At 39.7% G+C, this 27582-nt stretch overlaps 1 protein-coding gene and 1 long non-coding RNA gene across 4 annotated transcripts in view; one reads left to right on the top strand and one right to left on the bottom strand.

Annotated features, from left to right (window-relative positions):
• SLC24A2 (solute carrier family 24 member 2) overlaps positions 1 to 11434 on the bottom strand; it is a 238957-nt gene extending 227523 nt beyond the window's left edge. The window contains exons 1-2 of one of the 2 annotated variants that reach the window (XM_059411572.1): positions 11246 to 11434; positions 8306 to 9389 (exon numbers count right to left, since the gene is read on the bottom strand). In XM_059411572.1, coding sequence (XP_059267555.1) covers positions 8306 to 9235 — 930 coding nt within the window. In that variant the 5' untranslated portion in view covers positions 9236 to 9389; positions 11246 to 11434. The remainder of the gene's footprint in view (positions 1 to 8305; positions 9390 to 11245) is intronic. The other variant, XM_059411573.1, reaches the window with a different exon arrangement.
• Positions 11435 to 11559: 125 nt separating this feature from the next.
• LOC132024703 (uncharacterized) overlaps positions 11560 to 27582 on the top strand; it is a 53694-nt gene continuing 37671 nt past the window's right edge. For both annotated transcript variants that reach the window (XR_009406286.1, XR_009406287.1), the window contains exons 1-2: positions 11560 to 11646; positions 13901 to 14081. This is a non-coding gene — a long non-coding RNA (uncharacterized LOC132024703). The remainder of the gene's footprint in view (positions 11647 to 13900; positions 14082 to 27582) is intronic.

Below are 27582 nucleotides of genomic sequence, written 5' to 3'. Positions count from 1 at the left end.
ACTGGCAACCTATTAAAAATTAATTCTCAATAAACATGTTTTTCCATACGCAACCTCTCAAAGAAATGCAAATTAAAACAACAGAATGCTATTTTCACTGTGAAAACATAAATACATTAAAAATGATAATAGTCAACACTACCAAGTATGTTGCAATGTAGCAGAACCTTTAAAATGCTCATAAACTTTGATCCAGAATTTCTGTTTTTCTTTAATCAGAATGTGTGTGTATGTAAGGCTCTTTGTTGTACCACTTTTTATAGTAGTGATATATTTGCAACATTTTATAATATGAAAAGGACTTTATTTTTTACAATAATACTAAATAAGGAATTACATTTAATGATATGAGAAAATACTCATAAATAGTCAAGTTAAACAAACAAAAAAAAATTAAATGTGGGGACTTGGGTGGTTCAGTTAGTTAAGCATCTGCCTCCAGCTCAGTTCACAATTCCTGGGATTGAGCCCTGACTTGGGCTCCCCAGTCAGTGGGGAGTCTGTTTCTCCCTCTGCCCTTCCCCATGCTTGTGCATGTTCTCTCTCTCGCATTCTCAAATAAATGAAATCTTAAAAAACTGAAATGTTAAAAACTCAGGTTTAAAGTTATGCAAGTCCAATATGATTCCAATTTATCTAAATACTTAGATACATAGGTGAATATACGTGTGTGTATGTGCATGTGGGAAGAGTCTGGAAGAATACATGCAAACATGCAGAATTATTTTTGGATGGTACAGTGGAGAGATTATGGGTTATTTTTAAATCTCTTTTATATATTTTGATGTGTTTTTAAAATCCTGTACAATGAATATATTACTTTCGTATCTGGTAAAAATATTATTTAAATGGCAAATTTAAATGATCTCAGGGTCCTGGGATCAAGCCCTACATCAGGATCTCTGCTAAGCAGGGAGCCTGCTTCCCCCTCTCTCTCTGCCTGCCTCTCTGCCTACTTGTGATGACTCTCTCACTCTCTGTCAAATAAATAAATAAAACCTTAAAAAAAAAAAAAGGCAAATTTAAAGTGGTCCCAAATAACCTGGTTAGAATTGCCTGTTAGATTTTACTCCAAATTCGCCATTGGTAGGATTTTTGTTGATGAGAAGCTTTATTGTGGTGGTTAGCTGCATGAAACACTCTGAGAGTACTCAGTTAAAATTTCATATCAGTATCTCTTGTTATATGCATTATCTTCTGAAAAACCCATAGTCTGAAACATGTATTTCTGGCAATATAATAGACCAAATATTCGGAAAAACAATTCTCAGTAGATCATACCCCAAAATGTTGGATATAATGTTTTTTAAGTTATCTAACTATGTTAGTGAGGAGTCAGGGGTTTCTTAGAATCAACACCACCAAGTAAGCACAAATCCTTTAAAAATTTCTATCACTGGCTCACTCACATGGGTTTGGAGTCTGAGTTCACACTGCATGGGTAGAAAAAGTCAAACATCTAGGTTAGAATGATGCCAGGCTGGTTGTGTTACCAGTCACCTGCTGAAGAACAAATATATTCCTATTCAGAAGAACACACTTAAAACCCAGGCCTCAATGACTTCCCATGAGTAAAGTTCCAACGGATAGGAATTCAGTTTTTTGTTTTTTAAATCACTACATATGTAAGAAAGCAACACTACATGATGGAGAATCAGCAAAACAGCAGCACTAGATCTGCAAGAACATTGTCACTAAGAATATTGATTATGAAATATAAATGAATTTAACATTTCTAAAGAAATAAAAGAAGTCAACACATGATTAAGGAATAAGAAACAATGAAAGTCAACCCGACAAATATGAAAGAGCCACAAAAAAACTTCTAGAAATGAAAAATATAATAATGTTAGAAACTTAATGGATGAGTTCTAGAGCAGAGTAGACAAAATTGAAGAGAAAATTAGAAACTAGGAGGTCGACATAAAGAAAGGAGCAGAATGAGGGACAGAGACAGAAAAAAAGGAGCAGTTACAAGATGTGGTAGACAGGTTGAGATGGGATATCTGTTTAATCGGAATTCTACAAGACCGTAGGAAGAATGAGGTAGAGCTGAAACTGGTAGAATGCACTAATCTCCAAATTCAGGAAGTCTAGTGAATCACAAGTTGGGGATAAATAAATGAGAAACAATATCTGACATGGCATAACAAAAACAGTAACCACCAGAAACAAGGAGAAAAACCTTAACTGTAGTCAAAGAGAAAAGACAGATTTCTTGCAAAGGACCAACATTTACACTGACAGCGTTTTTGTTTTTTGTTTTTTTTTCCCAACCTCAAAAATTGAAGCCAGAGAGAGTGGAATATAATTTTCCAAGTCAAATGAGAAAGTAATTTTCTACCCACACTGTCTTTCAGGATTAAAAGCGAAATTCATCTCTAAGAAAATACAAACAGGAGCACCTACTAAGAATAGATTCTTGCTAAAGGAACTTATGAAAAATGTAAGTCAGTAGAAGAAAAAAGGTCTAAAATGGAGAAATGAGTGAGGAGGGGGAAAGCTGGTAAAAATGGCTAAATCTAAAATCACCGATGGTATGACGACAACATCTAGTTTGTAGGGTTAAAAAAGTGAAGTTATACATCAATAAAGCTGTTACAAAACATGAAGGCAGAACTTAAATCATGGACTTTGGGTCATATACAGCAGGGGAGCAGTGATAGGGTTAAAATGTCCTAAGGTGCTTGGGTTATTTGACAGGAGTGTAATTAACCTATACTATGTTAACTATACATATTAAAATTTATAGGCCAACACTAAAAGAATAGAAATAGAGTGTATAAATCCCACACTATTAAAGGAAAAAGAAATTTAAAGAAAATAATTCAATGCCCCTCCTTCTCCAAAAAAAAGGAAGAAAAAATTAGAAAGAAACAGAAAGATCAGAATGAATAGAAAGTAAAAAGTAGCATAATAGAAAGAATCCAAATGTAACAGTAATGTAAATTAAAAAAACTTTCCAGTTAAAAGATAATGATTGTCAACCTGAATTAAGCAAAATGTAGCTATATTCTGCCTACTTGGGAGTTATTTAAAACAAAAGAAGTTTGAAAATAAAAGAATGAGAAAATGAAACCATCTACACTGAAGATGTACTTGCCTCCCCAACAGCCAAAGAAGAGTTCAACATAGGAATCCCATTCCTTATTAAAGTTAAAACACAAATGTTCTGGTTCTGCCAGAAAGAGAGACAGGCAGAGAGAAGAGTAAAGAAAAGGGAAGCGAGGAATGGGGGGTGGGGAGATGGACAAAGCCAGAAGGGCAGAAGGGAGGGAAATGGTGGTGAATCCTCGCTCTCGAGTGCCAGGATTCACAAAATTTAGGTCTTCTCTTACTGGAGAAATCAGGGAAACAAGGATGAAAAGCCAAATGTAATCTGACTTCTGTGTATGAAAATCTGCTGGGCTTTCTGGGTCTGTTGAAATGCCCATTCACTCTCCAAATCACCTGCAATAACCAAAGCGTTTGCTTTTAGTGTAAGTAGAAGGAAAGGAAGCAAGAAAAAGAGTGCCATGCTGTATTCCTAGATAAATATACTACATTCTCAGACATCTAGTCAGTTAAGATTTTTCTAAAAGATTTTATTTATTTATTTGAGAGAGAGAGACAGTGGGAGAGAGCATGAGAGGGGAGAAGGTCAGAGGGAGAAGCAGACTCCCCACAGAGCTGGGAGCCTGATGTGGGACTCCATCCCAGGACTCTGGGATCATGACCTGAGCCCAAGGCAGTTGCTTAACTAACTGAGCCACCCAGACGCTCCCAGGTAAGAATTTTAATGCCTAAATTTTCTTTCTTGTGACAAGAACAGAGATTTCCAAATCTGCTAAGTAATACTATACATTTATTTATTATAAAGATAATCTTACCTTACCTTCCTTGAAGTTTGTACATGAAGTTCCTAATTCATTTACTAGGAAAGGAAACAAAAGGTTGAATATCTAGAATCTGCCATACCATAAGCAACCTTGGACCTACACACGTGGATTGATAAGATTATTTGTGGTGTAGCGCCTTATAAGAGTGACTCCATTTTGTGAGGAATATTTATAGTATTGTTCCAGTTTTGTTTTTCTCATGAACATTAATAACAATCTGAACCACAAAAACTCTATTTACAAACAACTTTTCAGGAATATACAAACTGAATAAAGCAAAGCACACCTAAACTACTAACTAGCCTACCCTTCCACGATCCAGCTTTAAGCGCCTTTATTTAGACTGTCCCCTTCATTAGAACTGGGCTGACTTGCTGTCAGATTATAATGCCAAATCTCAGAAGAAGTTAAATACCATGGACAGCTGCTTTCTAGGCCAATGACGGCCTAGCACAGCAACAGATCAAGGGACCAGAAGCACCGTAAAATGCTCTGGATGTCCTGAGATTCTGCAGCTTCACATCCTGCGGGATTCCGAGTTATTCCTGACCAATTTGGAGAGGTTTTTAGAAGAGAGGCCCACTCATTTATAAATAAGAATACCTTAAAACAAAAATCTCTGCTCAGCATTGGTATTTCTCAATCCCGGTTCACGGCTTACTTATTTCAAGCAAAAGTCTACACAATAAAATTTCAGGACAATAAATGCATTTGGAGGTTTCCTTAGAGTTTATAATACCTGGCCTGCATGTATTCACTCTATGTGAATGAGGGCTTATAAATATCATACTGTGACAAACAGTCTCTGCCCCAAAGGGAGACAATGACCTGCTTAACTCAGTGATTCACTGGCATGAATTCCAGTTTTTTAAAAAATGTGAAATTCTTGAATTTAAAAGAATGTATTTTAGTGGTGCCTGGGAGGCTCAGTCGGTTGAGCGTCGGACTCTTGTTTTCAGCTTAGGTCATGGTCTCAGGGTCGTGGGATGGAGCCCCACAGCAGGCTCCGTGCTCAGCAGGGAGTCTGCTTGAGATTCTCTCTTTCCCTCTCCTCTGCCCCTCCCCCCACTCACATTCACATTCTCTCTCTCTCAACTAAATAAATAAATCTTAAAAAAATAATTTATCTTGACTCACTTTTAAGAACAGATTATAAAAGGAAAAGAACTAACATTTATTGAACAACCCATGTGTGCCAAGGACTATGTTAGGTGCTTAGCATTCATTTCTTCATTAATAATTTTCCTAGCTCCATGAAGTAGGCAGTATTCTTTTCTTTCTTTCTTTTTTTTTTTTTTTTTTGGCATTATTACTTTCATGTCCAAATTAGGGAACTGAGGCTCAAAGAGTTTATATAACTTCTGAGATCACCCGGCTGATTAGAGACTGAGGTCAAAACCCCTTTTTACCGTGAGTCAGTGTCCCAGATCTTTTACCCTGTCATGACCCCACACAACTTTTCAAAAAGGATATTCTTATCACTAAAAGAAATAATAGTAATAACAAATAAAAACCACACACAGGGTGTAAAAATTAAATGAGATGAGAAACTATTACTGTAACTATGAAGAAATATGCCAGTTCCTAATTGCCCCATGACATAGATCCTCAATAATGGAACCAAATTAGAGTTTTCAACTTGCCTCTGAAGCAAATAGTTTCCAAAACAGTTCACTGCCAAGAGCGCAGCAGAGCTGATGATTTTTTAGCAAGAACCACTGATGATATATGTAAGATCATCTAAAATATGTTTCCTCTAGTTTCCCAAACTCTCATGCTCCATAGTTGTACAAAGACAACCACAAAAAACATGCTATTTTGCTTCCTAAATTCTTCTACAGCTCATTCCTCTCCATGAAGACTTCACTGAGAGCTGCATTTGGGTTAGGGTCTCTTAGCTGTATGGTTTGATGATATCAGAAGCACTGGCTTCTGTAGGGTGGTGGGATATGTTTTCAGAAATCAACTCTACAGATTAGAGAACTAGATGGCTACACTCAAAGACTCATCCCTCTTTGGGACAGCTTATGTTCAGTGTTTGGGCAGCAAAACCTCCATGAGATTCTGAAATTAAGCATATGATAAAGACTAACAGCTGAAACAAAAAATTTTTTTTTTCTAACGACACTTCAAAATGAAATTGGCAAGGTGAAATTTCCTAAAGGGAATCTCCTATCATTATGCACTGCTCCCCCTAAGAAATGTATTCTAGCATTTTTGAGGAACACCAAACAAGACATAGCTATGTTTTAAAAAATTCTATTCTCATGATAATTTATAGCTCAATGTAGTTATTGAATGCCAAAAGAAATAATAACAATTAAAAGGAATAAATTAAAGCTACTTAGTGCTAATAAGGTAAATACTACAGTCAACATAGTTTGGGGGAAAAATTAAAAAACAGGAGAAATAGACATGAATCCAATCTACTTCCTTTTTAAACTAGGTAAACCCAGAATTTCTAAATTTAAAAACTGTACAATATTAAGCATAGCACTGAATTATGGATTTGCATAGCTGCTAAGGATTGTCAGCCTAAGCTGCTGACTTTCAAGTACAAAAATGACATAAGAGTCACCTACTGTATAGGTAAAGATCCTGCCAGAGCTCCTTTAATGCATGGTTTATAATTGATTAAATATTTCCTGTAAACTGTATTTAAAAACTTATTTCCAACATGCAGAACCAGCTCCTCCTCAAATCAGAATATAAAAGCCCCCTGCATTCTAAATATACCTTTGGATTGCTCTGTAAATTCCTTTATCAATTATCTAAATATACCTTTGGATTGCTCTGTAAATTCCTTTATAACTGTTGTCAGTATAACCTTCAGCAGAACCTGTGATTTACTGAAGTTCCACTGTTGTGAAACAAAACAAAAATATACTGAGCTCTCGAAAAGACTTTTTACCCTTGATGTGTATTTGTAAGACAACAAATTGTTTCCTTTACTCTAAACAAATATGCCCTTCCCTTGGCAATTATTAAGTACTCTAATTGAAATAAACACAAAGATTATTAATGTGAACTTCTCAAACTAGCAATCAGGCTTGAGGGATCATCCATTTGGTTACAAAATTAGAGCAGGAAGAGGGGTCCAATGATGCCCGTAAGGATATATATTCGGTTCTAACATCTGAATGCTTACTTGCCATGTCTACTGCTAAATAACTTTTTTGTTTTTTGTTTTTTGTTTTTTTTTTGCTACAGTTTCTAACAAACAACCATATGCTGAGTGAAATGTCAGAAAAAATATAGTAGAAAACATTTTTCTTTTACACATAATAAATAGTATTATTGGCATTTTGGTTTTTTGGGTTTTTTTGTTTGTTTGTTTTTGTTTTTTGCTTCCATGTCATGGTTGCTACAAAAATGATGGGTGCACATCCAATCTGAACATAAAGGAATTATGCTAAGTTAATATCTTTTTTTTTTGATAAAATATCTCACCCTCCACTCAACATCTGTTTTTTGCATACATGAAATTTCCCCCAGATGCTCGTATGAAAAATCTGCATATGTACTTTGGTTTTCTGTTTAAAATCACATTCAGAGACAACATTCCAATGTTAGGATATAAATCAGAACTTCATTATATACTTAACCCAAGATTTTTTGGTGTTGTTTATCCATTATTTTTAAAAATTGGTTTACCTTTTTGCAGAGCAATCATTCGCAGCCCTATACCAATGTGCTCACCATCTAAAGTGGAAGGATGGCCACTCTTAGCATGAAACTCCCTCAAATCCTGTAAAATTATTTTGCATCATATTTATCACGGCATGCAAAGTGGGCCATCAAGCCATAGAGGCAGACAGCAGGGCTTGGCAATGACTCCCTCTCATGGATCTCCATCAGCTCCTCGTCAAGCGGTCTGAAGATCATTGCGTGGATTAAGAAAAATGGCTGTGACCATTTCCAATGACCAGTCCTTTTGGGACCTGCTGCTCACTTAAAGGTACAGCTCTGATGACACAAGCAAACTTTCTTCCTTAAACATCTTTAAAAAGAGGGTTCTTGATCATTGTCACACACCTACTTAAAAAAAAAAAAAACCTGCAACTTGCTGAGTTACACACACACACACACACACACACACACACACACTCTCCTGTGAAAATTAAATTGCTGACAAAATCATTATGCCTACTTCCAGAAGCAAATACCTGTTGAGTCCACTCTAGGATACTTACGTAACCTGTACTCTTCAATGCTTGACTTGGAAGCCAGGAGCTTGGGAATTCAGGAGACATCCACCAGAATATCCCCAAATTATGTTTCCCACTGCCCCGTCAGTCTGGCTATCACAGAACTGCAGAAAGCAATGTGTTACCCACGTTAGCCCCAAACCCCATCCCATTAAGAAAGTGGTAGATCCCAAATACATAATCATTCAGAACATTAAATAAACAATGACCACCACCAACCTTCGCTTGGGCCTCTGGAGCTGTCACCTTGACGACTTTATTGCGGTTTATCATTTGCTTCACCCATCTTTCTACTTGGACGTTGAATTTCATGAAAACCACATAGCCAAAGTAAGCTGTCAAAAGAAGCAAGCTTTCCCACCACATGATAACATTATCCAGGAAAAATATGATCAGCATGATCAAGTCAACGATGTAGAAGGACACATCCCGAAAGAGCGGCCACCATGTCAGGTTTAAGATTTCTCTAGAAAACAGAGCACACATGCCAATCACAAAGAGGATATTGAACACCGCTGAGCCCACGATTGTGCCTATGCCAACATTGCTGTGAGCAATAAATACCCCTATGAGAGATGTGAAAAGTTCAGGGGCAGAGCCCCCTGCGGCCATAAAGGTGGCTCCGGCCACATCATCAGATATGCCCAATTTCTCAGTGATGACAGTCAGAGAGGGAACAAAGAACTCATCACAGACAATGGCTAAGGCTATGAACATGTAGATCATTCCAATGACATGCAGAATGATGGCGCCTCTTCTTCGTTCCTCGAGGGAAAAGATGTCTCTTGGGTAGTCTCCTTGGGCATGATCTGTAGCATTCTCAGATGTGTCTTCCTGAGAAAGAGGGGGCTGTGGAGTATAATCCAGGATCTCATCATTTAAATCTAAGAGAGTTCTCTGACGGTAACTGTGTATGGCGCTAGAGCCACTTGCCCCCACCGCCTCTTCTGTGCTCCGGGTCTCCGTCTCAGAAAAGGCACTGATTGAAAATGAGACAGTGCTAATGGCGACTAGGCCCATGAGAAGGCCCAAGATTCGAATTAACTTCAGTTTTTTCCTGACATTATAATGTCTCCTGCAGCCAGAGAGTGACTTCTCCAAACACCATTTCTCCAGGAAAGGGATGGCAGTGCTTTGGTGCAGTTCCATCGTTGGCTTCTGGTGGATGTGGTGGTCTTCCGATGGTAGACTCAACCAGATGGCTCTCTCATACTTCTCTTCACTTTACAGTCAACAGTGCTTGTGGGGCCCTTCCACAATCAGGGGTTCTTATGTTTCATGGGAAATATTTTCGACATTTATGCTTAAAGAAAAATTAAAACAACGATAAGTAAATGACAAAATCATAAGTCTTTTCCACAAAAAGAATTTCGCGGGTATGATAAAGTCCCATCCTGGGTTTGACCTTGGGTAAGTTAGTTCACTTCACTGTGCCTCTGTTTCCCCATCCCAGAAATAAGAACAATTATAGCATCTGCCACCAAGGACTGCTTTGAAGAGGAAACATTTAGAATAAGATGTGGCACCTAGTAAGCACTTATAGCAATCATGTATTTATATACTCAAACATATTGGTAAGCTCCATGTCCATTAGACTATGTAGAAGTGTGTGTTAAATATATATATAAAAAAAAACTTGCAGATGAAAATCTATCAGTTTATCCCACCTTTAATCATGTAACAAATAACTGCCCAGTGATAAAAGATACCACTTCTTTTAGAGCTACCTAAGTATTTGACAACCAATAATTACTCATTGCGTTTTCTTTCAACCCAATTATATAATTCCAGTTAAAGGCACAATTTTCTGATTTAAACTGTCATTTGAAAGCACTGAGTGCCGGAGGAGTCAGCACTCTTTTTCTATACACATAAAGATCTCAGCGTCTTATTTTTCATGAAAAGCTTCTCCTATGTCTGATGCAGGAAAATAGTCCTTTAAAAAATTTAAGTTTACAAAAGAATGTTCTGGTGACATGGACGTCTTCCCTAAACATCCAGATATTGTTTTCAGCTAAAGCTTGTTTTTAAAAACAACCTTTAGTCATATGTAAATTAGACAGCATAGTAAATCAAACAACTCCTAACAAGTAGGTTATTTCTGGAGACTCAATGTGTATTTCGTAGACAATAAGCAAGCTGCAGCAACACCTCTGTCCACAACATCTGACAAAAAGAGCCCCGACACCGACTCTTCTAGTAGGCTAGAATTTCAAGCAGTTTTCATTCTCTATCCCACAGAGATAGGTAAAACTAGATATCTAGACACGACAGTGGATATTCTGAAGGCTCCTATTTAAATTTTTCTTTAAAAACACGGTTGTTGTTTTTTACATTAACGATTTCATTTTAGAGGCTCGCAGAGATCATCTCAGGTGTAAAATAAGCTAATTAAACACACGCCAGTTAAACACCGAGATTAGCTGGAGCTCAGGTTTGCAGAGCAGAGCAAGAACACAAGTCAAACCAGGCTAAGATGCTGCTACCCATCAGAGATTCTCGGCTGGCTGCAGATGTCGACGCTTAGCACCAAAGATTAAGCGACTCACAGCGCTCCGGGGATTGTCACAATGCCTGGCCAGGGCTACAGGCAGGGACAGGTTCAACTCCCAGGGCGCAGGGTCAGCTCCATCGAGCCTGCTCCCCATGCAAACCCGCCGCTTCGCTCCAGGGGAGATACCCCTGCTGGAGAAGTGCACCCCCAGACTCGCCCCAACTTTGCTTTGTGAGGTCCCAAACTTTCCCTGGTGGGTTAATAGGAAAATAAAACTAAAGGACAGACGCCCCACTAGCAAGCGAAGACGCAGCTTGGGAAGGCGCTTGGCCCGCATCTCCCTGAATCGTTTATGGGTGGTTTGGGGAAGGGGAGCTTTCCTCCGGGGCGTCTACTCCGACGGCAGGCCCTGCCCCGCCGCGCCCCCCACCTCGGAGACGGAAGCCAGGGCGGTCGGGGTAGAAGAAGCTGGGGGCTCCAAACCGCGTCCCTGAGCGGAGAGAGTTAACTAACTCCTTGCCGGGGCCTGGGGTACCCACGTCCACCGCGGAGCCACCTGTGAGGCTGTGGTGCAGCGGCGGGATGCGCGCCACAGGCTCCGGGGACAATGACCGCTGCGGCCACTAAGCCTGGAGGCTGGCGGGGACTCGGCCGCCCGCACTTACCGGGATCCGCCAGGAGGACGCGCACGCGGCGGGGCCCGAGCGCGGCCCTCCACTCGGGTCCGCCGCTTTCTCTGGCCCTCCGCCTCCCTGCTCCGAGGCCCGGTCTCGGGCTCCGGCTGTCGCCCGCCGCCGCTCTGGCCGGCCGGGGCTGGGCTCGGGAGGAGACTGAGCCGCCGCCAGCCCCGCGCGCCGCCTCCGGTGCTGCCCGGCCTCCGCCGGCCCCTCCCTCTCGTCTCTGCGCTGGGAGCGTGGCCGCAGCGTGCTCAGCTCCCGCGCCCTCTGCTCCACGCCTCCTGGGCGCAGAGGCTACGCCGGCAGCCGTCTCTTAGGAGATTTCTCCGCAGTGGGGACGGGGGTCAGGATTTGCAGGCGAGCAAGGACAGAGAGGAGAAATCGTACAGGTCGGTGACGCGCCTGATTCCCAAAGCCTGAAAGTGCTGCCAACTTTGGGGTTTAGCTGTGTTGGGCCCCTCCTCTCCCAATTATCTGCAAAAAGTGACAGCAGTCACATATTTCTTTAGGAGGCTGTGTAATGTGTAATGGTGGAAGAGACGTTCTGTGAAAAGGCATAAAGGCCTGCAGGGCTGTGTGTTCCGGCCCAGGGGTCTTGAAATCTCAGGTTTGGAAGGTAGGGAGATGGAAAGCATGGAAAGATCTTGAATCTTGCAGGCTGACCTTTCATTTAATGGGTGAGGAAACTGAGCCCTAAGACATGGTGTCATTTTGAGTCACAGGGCTCAAATGTTGGCTTCTGGACTCCCAGCCCAGTGCTCTTTCTTGCCCTGTTTGGAAAGCAAGATTTCCTGGACCACAAGAAATTGAGTCCGTCTTTTGGGGGACTAGAGAAAAGAATCTGGCCTAAAGAGGGGAAGAAGATGAGACACACAGGTTACCTTCAGAAGCCATTTTTAGCCAGCCCTGTGGCCAAGACCAAAACTGTCCAGAGGTACCCACCAGGAAAATCTTTGGGGCTTTCAGCTCCCTGTTTTCCACTCTCTTCACCCTCTACCCTCCTATTTTTTTATCTTAGAGAGGGCTTCATGTCTTCCTGGGGCTGGGGGAATGTCCTCATTCATGTCCAGAAAGCTCCTTACCTCTGATTTTGAGGAAAACTCTATACTCAGATTTCTGATACATTTTCTTGATAAATCAAGAGAAGCCTTTGAGGGGCGCCTGGGTGGCTCAGTGGGTTAAGCCGCTGCCTTCGGCTCAGGTCATGATCTCAGGGTCCTGGGATGGAGTCCCGCATCGGACTCTCTGCTCAGTGGGGAGCCTGCTTCCCTCTCTCTCTCTCTGCCTGCCTCTCCGTCTACTTGTGATTTCTCTCTGTCAAATAAATAAATAAAATCTTTTAAAAAAAATTTCTTAAGAGAAGCCTTGGAAAGGGACAAATCCCCTTTTCTCCCATCAAGACCAGGCATTTAAGACTACTGTCTTATTAAGGACTTAGGTGCTATTTTGGAAGTCACAGGCTGAACATTTTTAATCTTTACTTTTTATTTTGGAAATTTCAGACATATTTAAATGTAAGAGAATAGTGTAAGGAAACTCCAGGGGGGCAGTTATCAACCCATGGCCAATCTTGTTTCATCTATGCCTCTTTTTCCTATGCCATCATTTTATTTTTTATTTATTTGTATTTATTTATTTTTTAAAAAGATTTTATTTACTTATTTGACAGAGAGATCACAACTAGACAGAGAGGCAGGCAGAGAGAGAGGGGGAAGCAGGCTCCCTGCTCAGCAGAGAGCCCGATGCCAGACTCCATCCCAATGAGACCATGACCTGGGCTGAAGGCAGAGGCTTACCCCACTGAGCTACCCAGGCACTCCATTCCTTTGCCATCATTTTAAAGCAAATCCCAGACATTTTGTCAATAAATATTTACAGAAAACAGGGTAGCTACCAATCACTACCAGGGTTGTGATTGGTAAGAATCAGAGCTAAAAGGACCTAAGAATCAGTTAAAATAGGTTCCCACCAGGCAAGGATGGGTCATTTTGAACACCCAAATTCATAATAATTGTAATTATTTCAGACACATCCAATATGATTATATCTGTAAGTCCCCAATAATTCTAAAGCAACTTAGTTGATTGGTCACTGTTGAGGATTAAAAGGGAATGAAAGTATTGCTTTGAAGCTCTTAAAAAAAAAAAAAAAAACAACCATGCATTTATTTTGCCTTTTCTAAATACAAAACGGATTTCAGGGTAACCAATTAGGCTATACTTTTACTCTGCCTTTGTCTTTATTTTCCTGGCCCCCAAATCCTAATATTTTTCTGATGCACTGGATGTCTCTGGCTACATGGGGTGCGGTGGGGGAGGGGCTGGATCTTCTACTCGAGGTTCTGCTTAAGAGAAGAAAATTGTAATATATTTTTTAGGGATATTCTTATAACTATAAAGAGCCAACTTTTTATTTTTTAGATACCTGCATAAGTACAAACATTAGCTGGTATCATATTTACCCTTTAATTAACTATGATTTCTTTGAACATAGAGTTTATAGGCGTCATTGGTAATTACCAGTTAAGAATGTTGAGCTCTTTTTTGTAATTCGGGAAGAGAGCCTTTCAAAAATCAGCAATGAATTTTAAAAAGCACGGGATCCTCCTTCAGCTAATGTCTCTTTAATATAAAATTGCGAAAGGGAGAAAAGATCCTGGTTCCAGTTCAAGATGGAGACCTAAGAGGATCCTGAACTCCCCTCCTCCGCGAAAGCATGAAATCCACAGCTACCTGAGGAACAACTTCCTCTGAAAACAAAACAAAACAAAACCAGAAACAAAAACAAAACCCGAAACATCGTCTGAGAGACTCCTACATGTCAGGTAGGAGAGGCTGGGACACAGTCTGGCCGGGAACCCCACCCTGGGTGGGAGGACCACCTTGGGGAAGGAACTCAAAACTCAGACCTTCTCTTTGCAGGGCTCAGGGGGTTTGAACCCCCTATCAAGGCACCCCTCCTTTAAAGACCTGTACCTGAGCAAAAAGCACCCCCCAACATTTAGCTTCGAAAACCAATGGGGGTCGCACCCACGAGCCCCACAAGGCTGTGAGGACCTGAGAAGCCCTCTTCAAGGGCTCGCTCTGACTCCGCCGCCCCAGGGCCCAGGACAAAAACCCTGGTTGAGGGGCGCTGGGATTTTGTGTGGGGGAGCCCCCACTTGCGTATCCCGGAGCTTCGCCCTGAGGGTCAGGCCTCCTGTCGGACACATCTGTGGGAGGACTACGGGGATGCTGTCCTGGGTGGGAGCCTGGCAGGCGCCCTCTTTCGCTCTCCTTCATGGGTCCACTGCCCGTGGATGGTGGCGGCTCCAGCGCCATCTTTTTTGTGTTCCTGTGTCTGTTTCTAACTCTAGACTTTTCCTGCTTTCTTTTCTGTTTCCTGGCTGAGGGCCGAGTCTGCATGCTCCCTCTGCCTGGGTCTAGCCGGTGGGCTCCATGTTTATGCCCCTGCTCAGCTCTGCTCCACACCCCCGGTATCTTCTGGAGGGGTGATGGACACACCGCTGGTGCCCTAGTTTTTTCTGTGGTGCTCTGCTCTGCTGCTGCCTCCAGGGGAGGCCCCCTTGATTGGCTGGTGTGGTGGCTGGAGGTGGGGGTGGCCTTGTATTCCTGGATCCCACAGGCCTGGAACAACCATACAGCTAGTTCTTGGCAGGTTGTGTGCCCCCACCACACCCCCAACTCCAGGACACTGCACAGACAGCAGCCTGAAACACAGCGTCAGTCTTTCTGTGGAAGAGGCCCCTTTGCTTGTTCTGGAGCTTTGGCCAGAATTTAGCATACATGTAAGGGTCTAGACCTGAGCATACAATCTCTGTACACTCTGCCTTGCTACAGCTACCAGGTATCTCCTATAGAGGCTTATACACTTGTCCCCAGTCCCGATTTTTGCGAGGGCTGCCAAGCAACATATCTAGGTCATTTAGCCCTGGTGGAGCTTACCCTTGTGGTCCTATAAGACTGTATATATTTGCATACTTTAAAAGCTGGTACCCGAGGGTCTGGCTTCTAATCAGCCTGTGTCTAGGGGCTGAGATCTCCACTCTGGGACACTGACAGGTCTTAGCACTCCCTGAACTACAGTTACAAATAAAATAGGCTGCTTGGACAATCACAAAGGTTTAGAGACAAGGAAGAGCTAGGACAGGGTTGAAAAATAAAGTTCATCTCTTATATGAAGCCACTCGTTCAAGACTGGAAGAGGTGGCTGTTTCATCTAATGCCTAGAGACCAAGACAGAAGGTCAGGGAGAATGAAGAAGCGGAGGAATGGGTTCCAAACAAAAGAACAAGATAAAAGCCTCAGAGAAGAACCTTAATGAAAACTGCCAAAGGGCTATGAGTTAACAATTTACTAATCACTAATATCATTTAGATAGAATCATAGAAACAAGATGGCATGGTATATGATAGGATTGGTGAGTTCCCCTTGCTTCCACCCAAAATGACATCCCCAGTTAGCACTATGCCTACAATTTCACCTTTAAAAATTTATTGCTTTTGGCTTTTTATATCTTTTCCATAATAAATTGAGGAGTTTAAAAACGTAAATGGCTCTAAAGTTATAATAAGCAACTTTAGGTTGTTTTTTACTTGATATTCAGTCTAAGGGATAAAAGCTCTAGTAAATTTTCACCAGGGTAAAGTGGAAGAGAGATAGCTGAGCCAGGAAGTTGTGGGCAACCCAGAGACAACATGAAATACTCACTTTTTACTTTGTCAGTTTAACCACCTCTTTTTTTCATTCTTTCCCCAACACACAACCTTCTTCCTTTCTTTTATTACAATTCCACGCTTTCTGTTACTAATATCTGCAGGGAGTCAGGGCATAGAGGAAGGATTCCATGGGCCAAAAGCAGTAATTCTCATTCTTGACTCTCATTTGATATCAGCATCAATGGAGGGATATTTCTAAAAGACTTCTGACAATGATCCTCTTCTTTCCTTCTTCCTTGGAGCTTCTTGAGGACAAGAATCAGTATCCTACATTTCCCAGCATCTAACACAGCGCTTGGCATTTGTTCAGCTCCTATCTGCGGCATGAATTAATGAGTTGATGGTAAACGCATTTACTCAAAAGAGAATGAATCCATCAGGCAGGTTCTGCCGCAGTAACAAAGAGCTCAAAACTCACAGTGGCTAGAACTAAGGTTTTTGCTTCTTATTTATACCACCTGTTCTTTGTGCATTTTGCCATGTCATGCTCACTCCTGACTCCAAGCTGGTCACTATGTGGAACATTGCCAGTTGCCACTAGAGAAAAAAGATGCATGGCAGATCTTGCACTTGATTTTAAAGCTTGAGCTGGGAAGTGACTCATTACTGTTGTTCAGATATCACTGGCCAAAGCAAAGCACCTGGCAATACTTTCAAGGGAGCAAGAAGGTACAGTTGCACCAAGTGCTTGAGAAAGAAGGGAAAAATTTGGTGGCTGGCACTAATGACTACCCCAGTGGAGAAGAGGAACAAACAAAGGGAACGAACATATGTTGTGTAGCTGCCCTGAACAAGCTTTTTCATTTATCTCTTCAATATCATGACTTTTATCACTGTTATTCCCATTTTACAGATGAAGAAACTGAGGCTCAGTGAGGCTAAGTAGCTTGCCCAATGTTAAATGACTCTCATTTTCCCAATATTGGTTCCAGTGTCTAAGTTCTTTCTACTAGTCCTCATTTTACATGACATATTTTAGTCCCTGTCTATCTAAGAGTTAGTTGCATTTTTCCTGTTGTGATCATATCCCTAGGTGACACCTATGGGTTTTTTCTACCACCAGCTGGTCTATAATCTAGGATAACTTTCTACTTCCTAAGAAGATCTGTTTTGCTTATTTAAAAATCACAGGTATAAATACCAAAATAAAATCCTGATGTTCTCTGAAAAATGTTCTCCTTTGGCTCCCAACCCTGGACTGACTTTGTTTTCCTTTGCATTTGGCTCATGTTTTGGCCTGTGGCTCTCCCCTTCCAGTTCAATAAGAACCATAAAAGCAGAAAAAAATATATGTGGGGTTGAGGGAGATAAGTACAGACTTCTTTGCATTTGACAGTGGTTTTTGCAATAGCACTTAAAGCAACACACCCGAATTATTGCTCTTTCTTCTTTTTCATCTATTTAGGAAATGAGAAATGATGAATGCCTGTGATTCTTACATTAGAGACAGGAATTTTTCCAGGCTTAAATGCTCAGGAAGCACAAAAATTGAGTTTTTCTCTGCAACACCAGCTCAGCTCAGGCCTCCTGGGTACCAAGGTAGGCGCAGGACTGAGGCCAGGCTTAGAGGAGGGCAGGAGCATGGTCTGTTGATTCTAACAAGGGACCTAGAGTCTAAAACCCTGGCTGTCTTCCTGATTCTAGCAGGAACTTCCTGAGTGACCTCCAGGGTACCCCTTTGTCTCTTAATGCCACATTAGCAAGGAAAGAAGGATAAATAATACTGGTGAACAAAGACCTGTTGGCAAGAGGTAGAGTCAGGACAGTCCACATGGTGAGCAAACAAGGAGCACTTCTTTCTAACAGCTCAAAAAAATTGTATGCCTGCTGCCTTCCTTCTTAAACTATGTTCCCCCCTTACCTACCTCTGGCTCCGAATTTCAATATAACTCAGAGTTTAAGACATTGGGAAAGAAGATATATATGCCTTGGTCGTCAGCTGTATGTAGAGCAAGCCAGCAGGAATGTGTCACTCTCTCTTTGGTTTTGAACACTGAAATAAGATCCTTGTTTGCTTCAATGCATGAACGTAAAATGAATTCATTGCTAATCATTTTCCCAGTTCAGGGGGTGCAAGCCATTCAGTTCAGCAACATCCATCCCCCTCCAAATAATCTATATGTGTATGGTGGTAGGTTTGGGGGTCCTGACACCTTGGGAGCAGGCCTCCCCTGGCCCAACCCTGGGACTCAGTTAATAAGTCTGTCTGGGGCTCCTCCTCCCCAAATTGGCCTTTATCAGAATAAGAGTGGTTGTTTCTCTTCCGGCTGCCCCTCCCTGTTGTCTGTTTCTCAATTTGTTCAGAATCAAGACGGACAACAGGTGACATCAAATACTTTACAAGGCTTATTTTTAAAACTGCAGCTTTTTCTGCAACTCCTGCTTCCTTGTCCCTGGATGTAACGTTTTTGAAGGTTTTCGCTGTTTGTTTGTTATTTCCTGGTACTTATCGTTACCTTTCAAATTTGTGGGCTTGTTTTTTTTATCTCTTGGTTAACTATTAAATTCTTATTTTGAAAGAAAAGGATTTCTTCCTCTTACAGTGTCCCCACACTCACTCCCTGAAACCCTCATTGCAACACAATCCTCACCCCCATCCTTTCAATATGGTTATGTTGCCATTTTGAATAAATTCATATTCACATTGTTAATCAATAATACATCCTTTGAATTATGCAAATATAATCATCAGTAGAACTGTCTAGTATACAGGTTCACCCCAAATTCTCTGATGGCACTGTTCATTTTTTCCCTCATTGTTTTCACACCTTTCAGCTGATCTGCCAGGTATGTGGTTCCCCCTTGGGAGATGTCACTCCTAGAGCCCCATCACTTCCCACTACCTTCTTTGCCTGATCCTCTAATTAAGGCATTTTTTTTCCTTCTCCATTTTCCATCCCTTAGGAGATTTTCAGCTTTATCATTTAACACTTCTTGTATTTAAAAAGTTTACTTATTATATTTTTAATTTTTAGAAGCCCTATCTTGTTCTTTGACTATTGCTTTTATAGGTACTAGTTCTCTGCTTTTAGTTCTTAGGTCTAGCGGCTTCTTTTACATTGCATAGATAATGTAAGCCTCCTAAGGCCAGGGATTTTTCCTGCCTTGTTCATTACTTTATGTTCAATACCCAGAATGGTGAGTGCCCAGTAGGTGTTCAATAAAATCTTTGAACAACAGAGTATTTCTTATAGTTATCGCACATTTTCTTGAAGGTTAAGTTTCCTGCGTGTTCCATGTCACTGTTTATTCTGGCCTAGTTTTCCTATCACAGGCCTCTCTAAAATGTCTGGTGGACTTTGGTGTCTGTTAATAGTTCAGAGTGAGGGGGACGCCTGCTTGGCTCCATTGGCAGAGCATGCGATGCTTGACCTCAAGGTTATCCATTCAAGCTCTATGTTGAGTGTGAAGTTTACTTACAAATAAAATCTTTTAAAAAAGATAATTAAGACTGAGGCACTAAAATATTAATTAAAATCCCCCACTTGGATGGGACCTGTCAAGAAGAAGACTTTCCTATAGGGTAATCAAGTGGGGGCTTGACCATCACATTGCAAGAAACACAAGTGTCAGTATCTCTAGATAACTCTACTTTGGCTGATCAGTTTCCCCATGGGGGAGTTCTCCAAGCTCCTGTTGGAGGTATGTATTCTGAGCTGTCAGCATTATGGGAGCTGAACAAAAAATGAGGTTGATGAAGTTTTATCATTCAGTTTATAGACTTTAAGATAGCTCACACTTGACCATAGCTTGGCCCTATGTCCAAGATGACTCTTTCTTGAGCTTCTTCTGAGGGTCAACCTCCAGGCTTCTGCCAGTGGGAGAAGGGCCATCTCCTAGCTACACAGGATGGGGAAGGATCTTTGGAGAAGTGACTGCTTCTTTAACACTTTCAGTGAAGCTCTCCATCTTCAGGGCCTATCTTGTGTCCTTGCTCAATTAGTTTTCTATTGTTGCTATTAAAAAAATAAACTTCAGTGCTTTAAAGCAATGCATTTATTATCTTACAGTTCCGTAGGTCAGAAATCCAGTATAATCTCACTGGACTAAATATTAAGGTATCAGCATGGCTGTTGTACTCAATGCTCAAGGGAAATCCATTTCCTGCTCATTCGGGTATTGGGAGGATTTTGTTCTGAGCACTTGCAGGACTGAAGTCTTGATTTCCTTGCTGGCTGTCAGCTGGAGACAGTGTCTAGTCTTTTTTTGTGGTTCATAATGAAGGCTAATAGATCACAGATGCTTCGTGTTTAGCCATTTGGTGTTCATTTCTATTCACTCCACTTTGGTCAGCGCTACAAATCTGCTTGATATTCCCTCCCTCCATCCTTCATCACACTCTGGTTTATTTATGTGGTGTATTGGTTTCCTTAGACTGCCAAAGCAAGTTGCTACAAACTTTGTAGCTTAAAACTATGGGAATGGATACTTTTACAGTTCTGGATGCTAGAAGTCTGAAATCAAGAGGATAGCAGCAAAAAAAAAAAAAAAAAATCATATTTGGAAGTTACAGGTAGATATGAATTTGCTGGTGGGGTGGGGGTATTCAACCCAAAATGTGTGTAGTTGGAGTCCAAGTCTGAGAAAACATTAAGGCTAGCCCACATTCTGACTGTTCCAGCCTTGCCAATCTAGGACTTGAAACTGTGGCACTAAGGCATATCAGCCCCTTCCTTAGCCTACTTTAATTTTTGTTTCAAGCCAGAGATCCAATTTCTCATGCCGGCCACTGACTTTGAGGGAATATCATTGAGCTCTATTAGTGGAACATTATCTGTTTTGTTTTGTTTTGTTTTGAATTCTCACTTAATTTTCCCAAATATCGCTATATTTTATAGAAATTCTTTAGTACTGGTAGTTTGGAATAGAGCCATGTCCTGGCTTCATTGTAGATGGGATACCCTTCAGTATATAGTTTAGTTTTGTTGATTTGGAGGTATTCAGTGAGACAAATGAAGATAACATTTATACTACTACCTTTACCGAAAGGCTACTTTTTTCCCTGAGGAAAAATCTTGTAGGTGGATCACAGTTTATTTAACAATTCTCCAATTACCATATTGTTGTTTCCCAATTATAAATAGCGCTGCAGTGGACATTGTTATATATTTAACTCAGTGTGTAAAGACTCTATTGTTTATATTGAAGTATGTTTCTTGCTATTGGAAACTCTGGGAAGTCACCTGTGTCTTTCTCTCATGAGTGGGTTGACAAGGATGAATTTTCTCTGTTAATGCTCTTCTCTGGATGTCTCTATTTCCCTCAATAACCAGTGGTAATTTACCTTGTAATTTACTCCACAGGGAGGACCAATAAACTTCCAGTCTTGTCTTGGCCAAGTCCTTAGCAAAAGTATTAGGGAAGGGTCATTATTTTCCATCAAATACTTCCTGTCCTGTTAGTTTTCCATACTAGGCACACATCAGACTATAATGGAGAACATCCTTTATTAAGAGTAATTTTCTTGGTGTGCCTGGGTGGCTCAGCAGGTTAAACCTCTGCCTTCGGCTCAGGTCATTATCTCAGGGTCCTGGGATCGAGTTGCTACTATCGAGGTCCTGCCTCTCTGTCTACTTGTGATCTCTGTCTGTCAAATAAATAAAGAAAATCTTTAAGAAAATAGATTTTCTTTATTTATTTGACAGAGAGAGAGATCACAAATAGAGAGGCAGGCAGGGGGTGGGGGGAAGCAGGCTCCCCTCCCAACAGAGAGCCCTATGTGGGACTCGATCCCAGGACCCTGAGATCATGACCTGAGCCGAAGGCAGAGGTTTAATCTGCTGAGCCACCCAGGTGCCCCCCAAAGAGTAATTTTCTTGATCCTGACATGGAGTCGTCCATGCAGACTTAGGACTGATATTTAATGGCCAGACTGGTTGTTAAAATACTGAAGTATTTCTATACCACTTGGTAAATGTTATATAGCAATAGTAAAGTTCATTCATAATATAAACTTACTAGTTCTATTGAAATATTGTATGATATTCCGCAACCCTTGATAAATGGTCACCTGTCATAAAAACATATGAGAAATAGTGATAGCTCTAGCCAGTTGGCCAAAGTCCAGTAAACAGAGCGGATAGATGGTGTGTTCTTTATAAAACTGTCTGTAATTTGGGAAAATGACCAGTTTATATTCATCCTAGAATTATAGTTGCTACTGAATCTAAATAATGTTTTTTATTTGTCTTTTATAGTTAGTATGTTATAACTCTTGTATGAGTGTATATTTTAATGTTTTGGAATGTTAGGATTTATAACAAAGTGTTTGCATAGAAATACCTAGAACAAAGGGATGACAACATTTGGATATGTTTCTCAATATTTCCATTAAATATAATTAACAGGAATAATTTGAATCTGTGGGAGTATAAAGAAGAAATGACATCAAAATTACACTATTAAAAGGAAAAACTGTTAAACATTTTATTAGATTAGGAATCCTGTTAAATCTTATGACTTAAGCATAAGAAATTTATGATCATCATTAAGGAAAACATTTTAAAATATCAAGAATGAGTGAAATAATAAAAATTCAAAAGTTCAATAAAAAGTCAATAAAAATTTCAAAAATTTAAGTCAAATTCTTGAGAAAGTAAATGAAGTCACTTCCAAATCCTTAAAAAGAATGTGCTTCTTAGGCATGAATATTTAATAGAACTGCAGAAAAAAGAATAATATCGATATAGATACATAATTATAATCTATATTTATTGTCCTGGCTTGTTAAAAGCATATGTTTACTGGACCACCTGGGTGGCTTCATTGATTAAGTATCCAACTCTTGATTTTGGCTCAGGTCATGATCTCAGAGTCTTGAGACTGATCCTGGCATCACTGGGCGTTGTGCTCAGCAGGGAGACTGGCTCGGTCCTTCTCCCTCTCCCTCTGTTCCTCCTACCTCCCTTCCCCTGCTTTTGCATGTGCATGCTCTCCCTCTCTCTCAAATAAATAAATAATTCCTTTAAAAAAAGTATATGTTTACTGACAAGAGAACACTGATTTTTTTTTAATCTAACTTTTTTAAATTTAAATTTTAGGTACAGTTTCCATAGTAGAATTCAGTGATCTGTCACTTACAAACAGCTCCCAGTACTCACCACAACAAGTGTTCTCCTTTTCACCCATCATCCGTCTAGTCCATCCCCCACTCATCTCCCTCCATCAACCCTCAGTTTGCTCCCTATTGTTATGAGTCTCTTATGGCTTACTTCCCTTTCTCCTTTACTCCCTTCCCATATGCTCATTTGTTTCCATTCTTAAATTACATCTATGAGTGAGATCGTATGGTATTCGTCTTTCTCTGACTGACCTATTTCACTTAGCGCAATACGCTTTAGCTCCATCCATGTCATTGCAAATGGCAAGATTTCATTCTTTTTGATGGCTGAGCAATATCCCATTGTATACATACACCACATCTTCTTTATCCGTTCTTCAGTCAATGGATATTTGGGCTCCCTCCATTGTTTGGCTATTTTTGATAATGCTACTTTAAACATTGGGGTTCATGTATCCCTTCAAATCTGTATATTTGTATCCTTCGGAAACGAACACTACATTTTGGAAAACATAAATCAAGGGTGAAATTTCAATCATTATTGATGATGTTTCAATTGTTTTATGTAAACATAAAATAATTTCCTTTAAATGAGAAATTCATCCCCTTGAAGAAATGGAAATTTTTTTTCTTTCCAACATAGACATAATAACCTAACATAAATATGTTATGAAGAGCTGACATATGAAGATCTGAAATGCTTTAAAAAGTTTTTGTTGGTGGTGCCAGAGAGAAATGATTTCAGTGAAATATATGGACATAAAAACTCTGCTAACTGTATACAGGTGTGCTAGTGTAATGTTATGGAAAAAGTTTGGAGTTTTAACCATGATTTAAATTTTTTCTGGATATTTTAATTTGATATTAACCACTGTATTCAATAATTTCTGGATGATGCAATTAAAGATATAAAATGTATATATTCTTTTTTAAAAGATTTTATTTATTTATTTGACAGACAGAGATCAAAAGTAGGCAGAGAGGCAGGCAGGGAGAAGGTGTAGGCTCCCTGCTGAGCAGAGAGCCTGATGTGGGGCTCAATCCCAGGACCCTGAGATCATGACCTGAGCCAAAGGCAGAGGCTTTAACCCACTGAGCCACCCAGGCGCCCCTAAAATATATATATTGTTGATAATTTTACATTTACTATTCATCAAAAAACATCAGAGAGAATTAGCCAATATTTAGGAAGATAATGGAAATGAAATAATGAAAATTAGAAAAATATTTGCACCTCAGTTGGCAGCTTGTAGTGCTGGAGCTAAAAAATAGTTTGGAAATTGTGCCATTATTAAAAATTGTTAAAGGAGCTGGTTAAATATTTGAGAAATGAAAAAATTTCATTTCAAAATGAATGAAGAATTAGGGTTTTTAAAACATCTTTACTGAGGGGTAATGCCCATTCCATTAAATTTATATTTTTAAAATGTATAGTTGTTTTTAGTGAAGAAAAATATTATTTAGTGAAGACGAAATGATACTGACAAAGAATGGTGGTCTAGAACATCCGATGTTGTGGAAAATAAGGAAATGTGGGTTCTACAACGTTGGTGTTTTTCAACATTGTTTTGGCTATTCTGGGTCCTTTGCATTTCCATATGCATTATAGGACCAGCTCATCAATTCCTGTAAGGAGGTCATCTAGGATTTTGATAGGGATTGTGTTGAATTTGTAGACTAATTTGGGGGACTGTTGCTATCTTAACAATATAAAGTCCTTTGATCCATGAACATGGGAATTCTCTACATTTATTTAGGTCTTCAATAATTTCTTTCAACATTATTTTGTACTTTTCAGAGTACATGTTTTCTATCTCTTTAGTTAAATTTAATCCTAAGTATTTAATTTTTTTCAAAGCTATTATGAATGGAATTGTTTTCTTAATTTTATTTTTGAGATTGTCCATTGTTACTGTGTAGAAATACAATTAATTTTTTATATTATCTTATATCCAGCAACCTTACTGAACTGGTGTATTAGTTCTAACAGTCTTCTAGTGGGTCCTTGGAATAGCTTATATACAAGGTCATATCATATGCAAATAGAGAGTTTCACTTCCTCCTTTCCAAACAAGATGCCTTTTATTTCATTTTCTTTCCTAATTTTCTTGGTTAGAAACTCCAGTACTATGTTGAATAGAAGTGGCAAGAGCTGTCTTTTCCTGACCTCAGGGGGAAGTGTTCAGTCTCTCACCATTGACTCTATGCTGGCTGTGGGTTTTTCACAGATGGGCTTTCTCAGGTTGAGAAAGTTCTTTTCTATTTTAGTTTACTGAGTGTTTTTTATCATGAAGAGGTATTGGACTTTGTCAAATGCTTTTCCTGCATCTCTGACGATGATCATGTGCTTTTTGTTCTTTACTCTGTTGACATAGTATATTACATTAATTATTGTCAGGTGTTTGGAGATTTAGTTTTAATAAATAATATTGTAACAGAGATGTCAGTACTTTCTTGAACTTTATAAGAAAGAAATGTTTCAGTTATTAAAACTGACATATTCATTTGGCAAACTATCACAGTGATGGAACGTGTACTAACATATTATTCTTGACACCTCTCAACACAACGTGATAAAGGGACATAACGCTGTTAATAATGGAATAGCCTTGCATGGAAGCCCACCGACGTTTCTTGGAAAATATCGACAAATCTTGACTTTGTCATTCATCATTATTGACTTGCACTCTTCAGCTATACATTTTGTAAGGATGCTTGTGTTTTACATTCAGATTGTTAGCAAAGTAACTGAATAAAACAGTGCCATTGACTGACACCCCCTGTGCTATTCTTTTAGAGATTGCTGTCCAAGTGTACATGAACCCATTCATCAATTCTCTAATGTTTGGCCATATTCCTCTGATAAGAAATCTACCCAATAATGTAATGCTGAAGAGCACAGACCATCATCTTATTCAAAAATACATGTTAGTAAGCTTATTCAAAATGAAGATATATATCATTAATTTCATTGTACTGTGTACTCTGTGAGGAGAGTTGCTTTGCTATGTGTTACCCCTGAACCCTTGAACAGTGCCCGAGACACAGAAGGATCTTGATAATCATGTTACATGAGTGATTTCAATCTCTTATACTAACCTAGTAAGCAATCAAAAAAGGAAAAGCAATTAGGTTACCATGATTAGTTCTTGGTGAACAATTGCCTTCAAATGCATCCAAATTATGAGCTTGATAATTTTTTTTTTTCCACTGTTAGGTCCAGGTATTGCATAGCCTGAAGCTCAAACACTTTCATGGGCCTCAGAAAAAGAATATAAACTTAGCCATAGGACCTTTTTTTTTTTTTTTTTTTTTTTTTAAGTCATAGGATCTTAGAAGAGGCCTAGGCAAGTGTAAGTCCCTGAGGCTGAAGATGTATTAGCTTTCCAGGAAATTGTCTTATCTAAAATGTCGCAGTGGATTGCTGCTTGTATAATGAATGAGTGAATGAATGCAATATTTTCCTCCTAAAAGCTTAATCAAGACTTTTTCTTTGCCTCATTTTACTCTATCTTTGATTGTTAAACTAGATGAAATTAGAAAGGGCATGCTGTTTATCAATATTAGGGTAATTCAGGCTAAAGAGTATTATTTGATTTTATTTTAAAACTTAATTATCTGGAAAAATCATAGCAAAATGTAAAATTCTGAGATTTAAAGTCTTAAGGAATTTAGTGGAACCAGCATGGTGTGAATATTGGGCATGTCTTGGAAAGAAGACAGAGGTCAGGCGTAGGGGGCTTGGCTTGAGCCATTAACTAGACAGATGCCCTGAGTAGGTCCCTCTTTTCTTTGCAGCTTCAGTTTTCTTACCTGCAGAATAAAGGCTCTGGATGAGATAAACTGAGGTTTCTTCTGCTCTGAATTTTGATGCCTGTTTCTAAATAGAGCAGATTTGAAAAATCCATTCCTGTAAACATAAAATCAGATGTCAAAACAGATCTTAAAACAAAAATACAGGGGAAAATGCTAATTTTACATGATGTCTTCTATCTCGTTTGAGATTTTTCCTTTATAAATTAAAAAAAAAAAAAAGACAGCAAATGGACTTAAATTCTCTCTAGCATTTGGATTCTGTCCTCTTTTGGAAACAATCTTGCTGGTCTGACCCTTGAATTTTATAACCCAAATGGGACCATTTATAATCTCAGGAATTTAAGTCAGTGAAGCGGCATATCTTTATGGTGACAAGGGACAAAAGGAATATTATAGGCTCGAAATCTACGTAAGAACTTGGCTCTTGTCATGTCACTGAACCCAGCGACATCATCTTGCCTTTCTTGTTAGTCTAGGAAACTGTTTCCTAATTTTGTTATTCAATAGGATATTTTATTTTGCTTTTCTCACATCCTTTAGGGTGAACGAACATGTTAACAGAAAAGAGGGCAACACTGGATTCTATTAGAGCAGAGAGGAGAGACACCTGGTACACTTAGGAGGGCGCATGTAATGAACGGCTCAAGCAGACTTAGCTGCAGCCAGCTCTAAATATAACAGGGTAACTCTAACTACAGAGGTGGCATAGTTGACTAAAACGGGATATGAAAA

Source organism: Mustela nigripes, chromosome 9, assembly GCF_022355385.1.
Source record: "Mustela nigripes isolate SB6536 chromosome 9, MUSNIG.SB6536, whole genome shotgun sequence".
Lineage (NCBI taxonomy): Eukaryota > Metazoa > Chordata > Mammalia > Carnivora > Mustelidae > Mustela > Mustela nigripes.
Note: the sequence above shows the minus strand (reverse complement) of the source record. Positions and strands in the feature narration are given on the sequence as shown.